This window comes from Anabrus simplex, chromosome 9, assembly GCF_040414725.1.
Source record: "Anabrus simplex isolate iqAnaSimp1 chromosome 9, ASM4041472v1, whole genome shotgun sequence".
NCBI lineage: Eukaryota > Metazoa > Arthropoda > Insecta > Orthoptera > Tettigoniidae > Anabrus > Anabrus simplex.
The window spans coordinates 19,505,236-19,519,885 of NC_090273.1; the positions used below are offsets into that span (position 1 = coordinate 19,505,236).

The 14,650-nt window shown below is 41.3% G+C and overlaps 1 protein-coding gene across 2 annotated transcripts in view; it reads left to right on the forward strand.

Annotated features, from left to right (window-relative positions):
* Positions 1-14,650, forward strand: part of LOC136881058 (ATP-binding cassette sub-family G member 4) — a 244,515-nt gene that overhangs the window by 209,635 nt on the left and 20,230 nt on the right. For both annotated transcript variants that reach the window (XM_067153663.2, XM_068229248.1), the window contains 2 exons: positions 4,584-4,715; positions 9,931-10,049. In XM_067153663.2, coding sequence (XP_067009764.2) covers positions 4,584-4,715; positions 9,931-10,049 — 251 coding nt within the window. The remainder of the gene's footprint in view (positions 1-4,583; positions 4,716-9,930; positions 10,050-14,650) is intronic.

A 14,650-nucleotide genomic window follows, 5' to 3' on the forward strand; every position in this document is an offset into this window, starting at 1 on the left:
GCAAGTTCACAGCTGTGCGGCCCTAACCGCACGGCCAACTCGCCCGGTAAAAAAATGATCATGAAACTCCTCATTTGATTTCAGTTAGGTATTAGATTGCATACCATATAAATCCATTCGACTGCATGTTTGATGATTTCATTTTGCAAAGAACACTGAAAATTAAATTTCAAAAAGCAGGTAAATTTTAAGAATAAGGAATATTTTTGCTTTAACCTAACAAAATTTGAAAAAATATGGCTATAGAATTGAGACATGCTTCTTTATTAAAACGTAGTGTTAAAATATGCTGCGTTGCTTGATTTTCGACCTATTTATTACATTAAATATACGGTATGTTATCTGACGTGCCACGTACAGCCACAGCATCTCTCCCTCTAAACCTGTTACGGAAAAGGAACAATAATGCATCTACTACAGTATTTTGAAATGCTGTGTTTGAAATTCGACGCGGATAACACGCATGTTGTTAAAAGCGACGCGTCAATACAAACAAGAATGATCAAAATATGACCAAATATGACCTTATATCACTGAAATTAGCAAAATACGAACATACAGTGAAAACGACCGAAATATGTATTTATAACTTATAACGGGGACAGGGATCCGCCATTCACACTTTTCAGATTTCGGATAAAATGGGCTCAGGAAAGAAAGAAAGAAATGACTTTTCCCTAACACTCGGATCTTCGTCGTAAGTTATATTGCCGGCTGAGGTGCTCAAATACGTCAGCCTCATATCGCTAATTTACTGGCACATAGAACTCCTGTGGGACGAAATTCCGGCACCTCGGCGTCTCCGAAAACCATAAGAGTAGTTAGTGGGACCTAAAGCCAACAACATTATTATTAAGTTACATCGGTCATTGTAGAGAAATCTGTGAGAACCTGGATCATCTCAATTTGCTGCGGTAAGTTAAGTTGGCCCAGTTTTACGGCGGCATGCCCTTCCCGTCACCAACCCCATGCGGATGGATGCGTTCCCTATCGCGTGTTTCTGTGGTGGTTGGTAGTGTAGCGCGTTGTGTTGAGTGAAGATCATGCGCGTATTGAGACGAACACAAAAACCCAGTCCCCGAGCAATCCTGATTAAGTAAACGCAGTTAAAATCACAAACGCGGGTGGGAATCGAAACCGGGGCCCTCTGGCATGAAGAACTGTTTGTCACCACTTTAAGAATGCGCAGTAGTGACTGAATCCTTCCATATAGGTTTCACGTCACGAAAGGTGACCACTCAACCCGAAGGCTGGTTGGATCCTCAAAGGATCCATCATCAGCTGCGATAGGCAGCCTAGGCATAGCCCACTGAAATGCGTACTGGCTGTCATGTTCGTATTGCCAAAGCCAAGGACGAGACTGGGATAGAGGAACAGGATGAAGTGTGCACCGCGCAGAGAGATGGAAGCACCAACATCTTCGTTTAGATACGACCGTAATTACTATTTTTGAGCAAACTGTGTTCAAGTAGTTTCTCTCTGCCAGACGTAACTGTACAAAAGCTTTAGAATGTCAACACGGTGAGTTCCCTATTATGGGGTACAATGGAGGACGTAATATGTGACAGCCCGTATTAGGAAACTATAATAGGCACGGAGGTACCTGCTAAGTGCTCGTGTATGTTCAGCTTATCTGTTGTGTGGAGCCGGAATAAATTATGTTGCAGAACGCAATCCGTTATATAGGTTGTATCTGAAGTCCTGTTACTTCAAGGGCTCGTAGAGTACATACGAGTAACATTTTGAATAGGAATCGTTGTTCAGACATATGCCATTTCCCCGCTACAATAAATACTCAGCGACTGCTGTGTAAATGAGGTACCTTGTTGTTGTATCGAACGAACAGTTTCCGCGAATGTCACGAACCAGTTTCGATCCCGTGCACGTTTTACGGGAAAGTACAAGTAGGCAAACTCTGATCGGGAGTGGGAAGATAAGAGGTCCATCGGTTCGCAAAATGAAGGTATTGGTAAAAGAAGAGAGAGGCCACAAAGGGTTTGGAAATTAGACTGCATAGACCTCCGAGAGAACGAGAGTTGACAGAGGAAGGCTAGAAGGTAGACTCGGCTGTGTGACCCGTGGTCGTCGATACACGCCCTCCAAGTCTAGGGGTCATCCGCAAACTTGTGTAACGTGACGCGACAAAACGTGTGACGGAAGTGTAACCATAACAACCGTGCAGGCAGTGATGTAAGGTATGGATGGATGGTCAGACAATGTTACCTAGCAACCGTGCAGGCAGTGATGTAAGGTATGGATGGGTGGTCAGACAATGTTGCCTAGCAACCGTGCAGGCTATGTCTTATGGTCATCTGAAATTAGCAGTCACTGATAGATGGCCACGACAGAGACACACATTTATGATTATTTTATTTTCGCAAAGGGAAAAGTGGTTTCACATTTTAGTTACAGTTACCTCTTATGGCAGGCAAGGGGTACCGTGGATGTATTCTACCAAATGCACCCAGAGGGACAGAGAAAATCAAACCAAAACCAAACCACAACAGCCCCGAAGGGCCATGGCTTACCAAGCGACCGCTGCTCAGCCCGAATGCCTGCAGATTACGAGGTGTCGAATCCTCTCGGCGTTATTCTTGCCTTTCTAGACCTGGGATGCTATCTCATCAGATAACTCCTCAATAATAGTAATGGTATAGGTCGAGAAGACCTCGAACCAGCCCTCAGATCCAGGTAAAAATTCCTGACCTGGCCGAGAATCGAACCCGGGCTTCCGGGTAAGAGGCAGGGACACTATCACAAATACCGCGGGGCCGGCGAGAGGGAGATTCGCGTTATTTTTAATTTAGCGAGTAGCTTTTAGTGCCGGAAGCGTTCGCTCGCCTGCTGTTTGAGGCCTGCGCGTCTGAATGTGGTAGTGATGTTTATTGTTATTAGGTAGAGAGAGGGTGAAACCCGATGTCTCTCCTGTTGAATAACACGAGGCTTAACGTCACCATTTGACGAACGAGTCCCCATCAACAGCGCAATATGCCCTCACTCCACACAAACACTGCGGAAAGGTTTGTAATTGAAGCCAGGCTATTTGCAAGAGATCTAGTGATTATAATTTGAATGCAACCGCAACCGCCTCTCATACCTCGCCAGCCAACATTCTGATGGTGAAGATTTTTTCCCCACTAACGAAGTAGCTTACCACGGTGTCGCCTTAACGATCATTACCGGCAGGTTGGCAGTATGATGGATATTGGGACTCGACACGTTACGTTAAACTTGCTCTGTAACAGAAGATACTTCAACTACTTCATGCAGCGGCGGACGGTCCAGTTAGGTGTTTACAGTTCTACAGCAGCGAAGACTCACACTGCCGTTCTCATGCGTGAGGAATCACCAGTCAATGTATTTAGTCCCAACACTGTTCTCTGCTACCCAGAGTTAGCAAACAAGGTACTGACGGTTACGTCTCAAAACTCACGACTATAAACTAGAAGCTAATGAGTCACAAAATTCACTACTCTGGACAGCAAGTGCCTGTGGTGACGCAGTGACTCACGCTGTCCTCCAACCTACCACAGACCAAATTATCAAAGTATAACACTGATCTTTAATCAGTTATTCCGCTTGGTGTCATTGAGCAGTGCACAACATGGAATTCATTACTTCTCAAAAGGGTAAAGTAAATTTTATGTACGACGATTATAGGTTTTATAAGTAGAGAGAACACAAGTTAGGCGAGAGACTATGGCCTCGTCATAAAAGACTGTCATCCGCATATACAAGGTATAATTGCAAGTGTTGCGCAAATCGTTTTAAGTGAAACAGCCCATCACGTGTTTCTCAACCTCCTGTCGCTTACGGGGTACTTGGTGCGAGGCTACACGGTGAGAGAGGTGCCTATTACCAGAGGGCACGCACTTCCGGCTGGCGCAAACAGTGGACCTTTTCGCACAATTGCAATTACATTTTATTCGTGGCTCAGGCTGCAGCGCGCCTCTCGCATCTCTCGCCGCTGGGTTCCGTGGTTCAAATCCCGGTCACTTCATGTGAGATTAGTACCGGACAAAGCGAAGGTGGGACAGGTTTTCCTCCGCGTACTCCGGTTTTACTTATCTCTCATTCCAGCGACACTCTCCAGTATCATTTCATTTCATCTGTCAATCATTAATCATTGCCCCAGAGCAGTGTGCCAGGCGTCGGCAGCCGGCACATTTCCTATCCTCGCCGCTAGATGGGGGCTTCATTCTTTGGCCCGGTCGAATGACTGGAAACAGCCTGTGGGTTTTCATTTTCACAGTTATGTGAGTAGAACTGGCCGGGAGACTGACCCAGGTAAAGAAACCTACTTTTACTAATCCTCTTTTTGGAATTCGTGATTTTTTGATACTCGTTTTAAGATTCGTGCGTTCTGATAAGACACGATTTTAACAGAACAAATATGACCTAGGTTACTATAACTCATTTCGTAGAGGAACCGTCGCGAAATCAGGAGGTTGTGGGTTCGGATTCTAGTGGTGTTTGTGTTCTGTACTTAACATCTCTTCCACACGTACTGCATGTATGGAACATGACCTGATAGCTTGAAAGTTTATTTCAATTACTTCTAACCCGTTCTACTTTTCTTCCAGTAATTGAAGTATCGAGTGGTGAATATGGGGACCACATCGAGAAGATGGTGGGAGCTATGGAGAATGGAGTGAACTACCGATGGAGGCTGCATCCGCTCGAACACGAGGAGATGCTGCAGGAATCAGAAAATGGTAAGAAGTTACAAAGATTGTTCCTTGGTTTAGTATAATGCAAATGGATGTCGCAGAGTGCAATGCTCTTTGTATTGCTAAGAACGAGAAACATCTTAATTGAAGCTAAAATGGTGTCATCACTAAGGAGCGGATTTTTATGTAATTACATATTTTTTTGCTTAAGTTTTAACGCAAGTTATGAAGTTCATTATTCCTATGGTGCATCCCCAAGTGTAAAAACTGAATATTATTTCACATAAAAACACATATTTTCACATTTTTTAAAATGTAAATACATATTTTAAGAAAATCTATAATAAGCACATAAATCGGCATTATTTGTTGATCAATAAAATTTAAAATGCTTCTGTGTTATAAAACAATGCTCATATTTTCATTTTACGATTACGGTATTGTTTTTAACAGTGTATTTAACATAATGTATCTGGATGTTTCGGCTGTTTATGGACTTCCCTCCATAAGTTCTAAAACTTGCTGGTCACTGGCTACGCCGTTACATTTAGACAGCGATTTGATTTGCTGCACAAGATGTTTCTTTGCATGATGTCATTCCAACTCTTTATGAGTCAGCCCTCTCCGGTTTTGTTTATAGAATATCAGCGAAAGGCAATCACGGAGAGATAAGGTGACGTAATTCCGTTACGACATGGGAGACTCGGAAGAATATTGCCCCACCATTAGGTAGTGGAATTTCATCACTCCTAAGAGTAAGGTTAGCTGTTCGGGTCCATTCCCGTGGTGGTGTGATTTTGTATGGATTTGTAAGAAATATTTCCTTCAGTGTCCGCTGCTATTCTTTTTATTGAAACAGTGATTCACCGTGAATGCGTGTGTCGTAACCTGCAAAATAATGCCAAAAGAGAAGTCGAGTACAAGGTCGCGTCTTCAACAATATGTAGTGGAATTTAAAAGCATTTTCACTACCGATGGAAAAGTATTTATTTTGCCAACCGTGTGGTAAAACAGTACATGAAGATCAACGTTCTCAAGTAATCCAGCATTTGTCTGGAAATAAGCATACTGCGGCTGCTTCGCGTGTGCGTTCGCGACAATTACTAATAGCTGAACCAGCTACTTCAAATGCAGGCCCATCTAAATATTCCCAGTATTATTTAGATGTGTGCAGAGCATTTGTTTGCGCCGACATTCCTCTTGGTAAAATAAATAATCCGGGACGGAGAAATTTCCTAACAAAGTACATTCATTTTGAGCCTCCAGACGAATCCACATTAAGGAAAAACTATCTCCCAAAATGTTACGAAGAAACTTTACAGAGAATTCGGGCAGTATGCGATAGCGAAAAACTGTGGGTGAGCATTGACGAAACCACTGATTCAAGTGGCAGAAAAGTAGGAAATGTTGTAGTTGGTGTGTTGAAGAATGACAAAACTGCTTGCGAACATTCTTATTGCTAGCGTGTAAAGAAATGCTTGCTGCAAACCATGTCACTGTAGCTAGGTTATTCAATGAAGCCATGCACTTAGTTTGGCCAAAAGGTATAAAATACGACCATGTATTGCTTTTCCTTACTGACAGTGCAGCTTACATGAAAAAGGCAGCCGAAGGCCTTTCTGCGAGCTTTCCGAAAATGATACACGTACCTTGCGTTATTCATGCTCTACACAGGTTATGTGAAACTGTGCGGGCTCAGTATCCTCAAGTGGATAAATTAGTGTCTAATGGCAAAAGAGTCTTCGTAAAAGCACCCTCAAGAATTGATCTCTTTAAAGAGAAAAACCCGGATCTTCCGCTTCCTCCTCTGCCTATTGTTACGCGGTGGGGTACCTGGCTTAGTGCTGTGGTATACTACGCAGACAATTTCGAAAGTTTTGCATCCGTTGTGAACGTGCTAGATAAAAACGACGAGTCGTCAATTGAGATTCTTCAAGAGATACTAAAAGACAGCTCTTTGAAAAATGATTTGGCGTTTATATCTGCCAATGTAAGCTTCTAGTGTGAAACTATAGACATACTTGAAAAATCCACTAACCTGTTGTCCGAAACAGTGAAGGAAGTGCGCGCTGTTGAAAATAAATTAGATTCACTCCCGGCTTCGCAGGTACAGGGACTGTTAAAGGTCAAATATCAAAATTTGTTCAGGAAGAAAAGAGGATTTCAAACAATGTCCCAAATTTCTAATGTATTAGAGGCTGCTCATGTTGGCGAAATTGATGGCGTTTTTGTTGGTGACATTCCTCTCTTTAACTATGCTCGTCCGACTTCCTGGTGCTACCAAACGTGCTCCTTAAGGCAAAATGATGTCTGTGTATGGAAACGTGCTGTATGGTATATTAATTTTTGATATGCCTGACCCGCTCGGTGAAATTCGGTATTTAAGTTCAGGAACAGGCGACGGGGGTGGAGGGATGTACTAAACTATATTATCATGGACGTAAATTGAGCGTTTTGATTGGGGGAAGAGATTACCGGGGGGAGGGGTCGATGGCTCCTCCCTTTCGAGAGCAATATTATTGCTCATATTCTCCATTTATTCCTTAATATTCTACGTTAAACACTTCCATTTAATAACCAAACGCCTTTGCAGTGTAAGGCGTTCTTTAGAGATAATCGGCATGCATTTGTGATGAACAATTTGAAGATGACCTTTGTTGTTCACTGCAATTCTGAGACTACTTCTAGCAACTAATATTCCAGCGTGTGATGGGTGAGTACGAACTGGTACTATTTTTTCAAAGATGATAGGTTGCTTTTGCCATATTTAAACAAAACATTACCGGGCGAGTTGGCCGTACGCGTAGAGGCGCGTGGCTGTGAGCTTGCATCCGGGAGATAGTAGGTTCGAATCCCACAATCGGCAGCCCTGAAGATGGTTTTCCGTGGTTTCCCATTTTCACACCAGGCAAATGCTGGCGCTGTACCTTAATTAAGGCCACGGCCGCTTCCTTCCAACTCCTAGGCCTTTCCTATCCCATCGGCGCCATAAGACCTATCTGTGTCGGTGCGACGTAAAGCCCCTAGCAAAAAAAATTAACAAAACATTACCTTTAAAAAATAACCATTCATAATATCTACTCTGGCATATCAAAAATGAATATACCATACAGCACGTTTCCATACACAGACATCATTTTGCCTTAAGGAGCACGTTTGGTAGCACCATATTCTAATACAAAACATTATACTTATTTACTTCTTGAGCGCGAGTAGTTATGTGCTATTTAAAGGAAAATAATTTCAATTTTTTATCACATATTTTAAAGTTTTTCAGCACATAAAAAATAAATATTTTTCACATTTTTAGCACATAAAAATCCGCTGCCCAGTCATCACCTCCCACACGGAGCGCTAGCGCAGTGAGAGTACCACTTACTACAGACCAGCGCTAAAGCATTCGTAAACTCAAACCTTCATTGTTGAACAAGTCTTCCTTGTGGACAGACGAGATTCTTTCTGAAGACGCGGTGCGAAGTTCTCTGCGAAACGTAGAGAATTTCACTTTGCTTTCTTGACACGGCGAAAGCCCAAAAGCTTATATCAGCCTACAATTAAGGGCCGCAGAAGCGTTGTATATTCCTGACTCATTCCGGTGGTATTTGAAGGTGCTCAAATACGTAAACATCGTGTCCATAGACTTACTGTCCGTAAAATATCTCCTGTGAGATAACATTTCGGCACCTCGGCCCCTCTGAAAACCACACAAACGTAGTTAGGGAGATGTAAAACTAATTACAATTTGGTTTACGTCGCACAGACACAGATAGGTCTTACGGGACGATGGGGGAGTAAAGGCCTAAGAATGGGAAGGAAGCGACCGTGGCCTTAATTAAGGTACAGCCAAAGCATTTTCCAGGCGTGAAAATGGGATACCATGAAAAACCATCTTCAGGGCTGCCGATAATGGGTTTCGAACCTACTGTCTCCCGAATGCAAGTTCACAGCTGCACTACCCTAACCGACGACAAACTCGCTCGGTACGTAAAACTAACAACATTACTTTTTCCTGTACTGTTTCCCTATATCTGCACATCGTTAGTGAAAGTCTAATGCAGTGGTTGCAAGAAATGGCGTATTGTGAATTCTACTCGGATGAGACATACTGCTAGAGGTGCGGTCCGTTCATCATAGAGAGGTGGACTGTGAACACACCGTCTACCGTTCATGTTCACAACAAACAACAAAGGGAATAAGGAATGAAAATCTGTTTACTACCCTACTTTCGTTTCATCTGTATTCACTTTTTGTTCTCTCTTCATTTAATTGCCTGTTTTAGTTTTATTCAGATTGAAACATGAATGTTACCTCATTAATATTTCAAAATTAGGGATAAACTCATATGTAACAACTCTTTTATTATACAATACAGACTGATAGTATTAAGGGTGTTTCCCTTTCTTCATTTTACGGTAGGCTATTCATTGTTTTTCAAAAGCCTCCTCACAAATGTACAGTCGCTAAAAAATGAACTCATGATATTGTGTAAGTTCCTCATAGGCACACACATGATTTTTTCCCTTAATTTCCATACAAATGTGCCTGTCACGTGAGACAACCCAACATACTACGGAGTATGTATCTGAAGTATCTGCTACAATATTCTGCCGCACAAACTGAAATAATGTAGTGGTCATTTAAGCAACCACAAGAGATGTATTACATTGTTTCTCATTATGCAGAAAATAAAAACGGATGAAATAATCTATTCAGCTCTATAATATGCAGTATAGCTCTTATGAAACATATATTTCTATGTACCAGACAGTGAATTTTTCCTCTTTAGACTACTTCAAAATACTTCGAATAAGTAAGAACCTTATTTCTAACGCCCTCAATTCGGTATCTCTCTGTACACCCGATAGCTTTTCTTTCTGCATGTGGATGAATGATATAATGTTATGTTTCATTACGCTAATTTAATATATTATAAGAGCAGGTAATGAAATGAGCCACTTTAGTAAACTTTGTACAAATTCGAAGATGATTTGAGTAAGTTGTATAATTATTGAAGTAATTCTTGAAATGGTGAATAGAAATAGATCATTTCAATGTTTGCAACATACACCCCCCCCCCCACACACACACACACACACACACAAGACTTCGTCTTATGTGGTATAAAGATCAGTACTTTCTGTTATTGGTTGTCTTTGTAGTGTAATAACTTCCATTATGTAAGTAGTATTTGTGTATGTTGTTGTTGATTATTTTGAACATGAGAGACAAAATACAAACCCTGTTCTCTTCTCTTCCACAGTTAAAGATTGTACTCCGCCTCTGCAAGGAAAATCAGATCAGTACGACTTCGACAGTTCGAGTTGGATGCAATTCCGTATTCTAGTTTACCGCACACTTCTCCAGTCATGGCGAGACACTGTGAGTATAAACACCATTGCCTCCTGCCTTATTCTCATAACTCCAGAGCATCCACATCTTCTTGGATGGAGCCCTTATTGCCAGGTGTATCTCCGCGCATGTGGGAAAGGATATTGCCCATTTTATATGTTTATGTCCATGAGATACAGCTGATTTCAACGCTTGATCAGTAGGCCTCTGGACCAGTTAACATTGTGTGTGTGTGTGTGTGTGTGTGTGTGTGTGTGTGTGTGTGTGTGTGTGTGTGTGTGTGTGTGTGTGTGTGTGTGTGTCACTATGTTATCTGTACACTTGAAACTTTTCCCCGCATTTACTTCGAACAAGTAAGAACCTTATTTCTAACGCCCTCAATTCGGTATCTCTCTGTACACCCGATAGCTTTACTTACTGCATGTGGATTAGTTTTAGAAAAGTCGAAAGAAATTAAGTTCAGTCCATTGAATGTGCGATTGTTCATTTCGACATCACAAGAAATGGCTTAACAGAATTTGTCGACCGAACAAGTGGCTGTGCGCTTGTTATAACGTGTCTATCAGCTTGCATTCAGGAGATAGTGGCTTCGTATCCGACTGTCAGTAGCCATGAAGATTGTTTTCCGTAGTTTCCCATTTTCACAGCAGGCATATGCCGAGGCTGTACCTTAATTAAGGCCACGGTTGCATCTTTCCACTCCTAAAACTTTCCTATCCCATCGTCGACATATTACCTATGGGTGTAAAAAAATAAGTCATACTACGATGTCACTGCCTTCTTCCTGTACTCACAAGAGCACGGAAAATGCCACTTCACCGGACTGTAATTACTTTCCGCACTCTTTAATTAGGAATCGTGTGTGGTTGCTTGAACTCTGCCTCACAGTAATGTAAACACGGATAATCAGAGATCATGAATCAAGGAACATGAAACTTAACCTTGTTGAATTGATTCTCTGCATGACTGCAGCTCCGTGGTTCTGTTCTTTACCCTCCACAAAAAAATGGCGTCTCGGAATTCCCAGCTCACATTTTACAAAAACTTTATAGTTTATTTATTTATCTACCTAATCAATACAGTACTAGTTCCGACCGTCATAGCGGTCATCCTCAGCTATTAATCCTAAAATTAGAATTAGGACATAGTGACGTCATAAAGGGAAAAAAGGGGGCGGTGGCTTAAACCTTCTGAGTTAAGGTTACACACACAAATACACTAGTATACACATTCAAATTCACACATCAGACATTTGAGGAAATGGTCAAGTGGATTTGAAAAAAAAACCCGGTAGGTTTAATGACACTTGCAATTATTTCAAAACTGCACGTGTCCACGGAAAGATGACGTAAGAAGGTGTTGTATGTCCGGCGCTCCCGTCTCGCTCTGCCAGCCAGCTGCACGCGCGCCTGTGTATCATTCTGCTAGCTTCGACGCGCAGCCCTCAGTGCGCGTGCCTGACCATCGAGTGTACTATAAATAGGAGCTCCCTTCCTGCTCAATCGCCCACTTGCCCCGGTGTCCAGCTCCAGAATACACCCTACGTCGAGCACGGAGGCTACTCCTCTTGAAAATGTGCTTCGACCAGGTGGACTGAATTTCTGGCAGTACGAGGTTTCACCTCTGGTCACCGCTCCCTTACCTGTTTCCGCTGCCTATGTTCCGTAATTCTTTTACAAGCCATTTTCATTCCCTAACTTATGCAAGCTCCCTTAGTTTCGCTAGGTGGAATTTCTTCAATCAATTGAACTTGCTTTTTAGGAATTCAGGCACTTCAACAAACAAGGACTCTCATGAACATTTATGTTAGTGTGCCAGATAGTTCTCGACTATCAAAGTGTCAATTCACAAAGACTATCTTTTCAAGATAGAAGTGTATATAAAGACTGCAAACCTGTACATATTGTATAAAGACAGACTTTTCTCAAGATTCAATATTCCTTTTTGCTTCAAAATAAATTTCAGTTATTTGTGTAAATATTATAAAGTGAAGCAATAAAAGTTGTGTTCTGTAAACTTCAACCTTGGTTACAACAGAAGGCATTGTCTATTAATAGTCCATCATGGACCATAGTAAAATATGCAATACAAGAAAATATCACAGTGTTGATGAAAATAAAATTAATTGTTGATGTGCCTGTCAATGCCGTATCACTGAACGAACAATCTTCTTTTGTTGCAATAAAATGAAGGATATCCCGGTATTATGAAAGTAAGTCTATCCATCTATAAGGGCACAGCTGCTACCACTGAATGTTGAATTTGTAGCCTTAACTCAAGAGGTTTACCCCCCCCCCTTTTTTTCATTTATGACGTCACTACGGCCTGTGACCGCTATGACGGTCGAAACTAGTACGGTACTTTATCGATTAGGTGGATAAGAAACTAAGTCATGCCCATCAATACGGGCCAAACAATGAAATTTATTGCTTATTCCCAGCTGAAGTAATTGCTACCATCACAATACTGACTAATGTATAGGTTAATATCGCATATGTCACAGTATATCATAAAGTATTACCTTCATCAATCCAAGAACAGGGGTACCATGTTTACGACTCTGGTATCTTAGTGGACTCTTTGCTTCTTCAAACAACGTTAATTTTTATATTTTATTACAACATAACACCATGTACACACCTCTTATATCTTGCATAGCAAGAAAATTAGCGTTACCGGATACTCAACAATAACATTTATAAACTTTGATTCAGTGGCGGTGCGTTCTATATGTTCATTGGTTCAGTGAACCCCCTAGAAATAGATAAGTCTCTGTAAAATGGTTTATTACAGCCTATTCCTTTAATAAGCTCTGTATATCCACGTGCGTAGCGGTATTTTTGACATCAACACAGTTGCTCTTCGGAACCAGCAAAGAGGTTCAATTTCAGGACTACGGGAGCGGGGCCGTGAGACGTAAGGAGGGTGCACAAGGCGAGGGACTGTGAGGAGCCGGGAAAATAAATAGCCCAGGAATCGCTGGCAACTGGACCAGCAACAGACACGAGTTACATCGAGCAGTTCCGAAATTAGCCGAAGCACTGTTAAAGCGCGCGGTTAAAGTTTGCCGTGCGTGGTAGATTTTGGAGGGGTTTTAATTTGACGATTTTGACGTTTTGTATAGCATCTAGGCGTACGTAGCCTAAGTTTATGTAATTAATGAAACGTTTCATTAGTAAGTGCTGATGGTGATTATTGTACAACTAGGCAACTATCCTCTATATAACACTAATCATTGAGAAAAATTGGAAGGAATCCTACACTTCAAAAATGAAGGTGTCGGCCAAAAAAAGACAAAGGCCACGAAGGGCGTGAAAATGAAACACTCCCTGGGCCTTAAGTGCTCTAATACTGTCGGGGTCGGAAAAGAACAAGACTTGATCAAGGGAGGTCTGATAGGATAGATGAAAGTGAGGAGCCTGGTGCAAGTAAGTGGCAGCAATGCCAGGACTCAACTAAGGGCCCCGTGGTCGCCAACCCACGCTCCCAAGTTGAGAGCCTCTGGAGCTTTTCATTAGTAATATGATGTTTTATGAAAAGTAAACAGCAAAATGCGTCAATACATAAACAACAGTAGTCTGCTCAACACGTTCTTCGCACGTTGTACACAAGCAACTTCTCCAATATCAGAGGAAATTAGATCAGTTTTAAGTAATTGCTCATCATATTCTGTCTTTCATCTTCATTGTTTTGGTAACTTCTTCGAGCTGCAGCCTTGTCCCTTCAAAGGAAAGTCACGTTTCTAATCAAGCAATGTCACTATTTTACATCTATGTAAACATCAAGTAACTATAAGTCTCAACACGTTATTTTCGTCAGCAGTGAACCCCCAGACGCTTTATCCACGTGCTGCCACTGCTTTGATTTCCTATCTAATCAATACTTGATTTATTTCTGATTTATTTACATTACAATGCAATGCAATGTTTCTTCATTTACATTACAATGTAAGTACATCATAAATAAATCAAGTATTAATTAGGTGGGAAATCCAGGTTCATAATTGTGACTGTTGGAGTTATCAATAGTGGTTAATGAAGGTAATAAACTACCTTACCAGATTCTCAAAATAAAAATGAGAAACAAACTTGTCTACTGTGGATTAAAATCCAAGTAAGTCATTAACTGATTACAATCAGTAAGACTTCAATCATCAATTATTTCGTGTAAATAAAACCTGAATAATGTTTGTTAGTGAAACAAAATTTGTATTACTTAACATTATTCCCCAATTAGCCATGCCGGGCTAAGTGGCTCAGACGGTTGAGGCACTGGTCTTCTGACCCAACATGGCAGGTTTCATTCTGGTTCAGTCCAGTAGTATTTGAAGTTGCTCAAATACTTCAGCCTTGTGTTGGTAGATTTACTGGCACGTAAAAGAACTGCTGAGGCACCTTGGCGTCTCTGAAAACTGTAAAAGTAGTTAGCGGGCGTAAAGCAAATAATAATAATAATAATAATAATAATAATAATAATAATAGGAATATTAGGAATATTATTATTATTATTATTACCAGTTAGCCACACATATTCAGGTAGGCTTGAAATGAACTTCATATCTACCACTCTTTCTAGTCATACTTCCCTTAATGCAAAGAATAATTTTGATGGATGATGAGCACAAATGAACT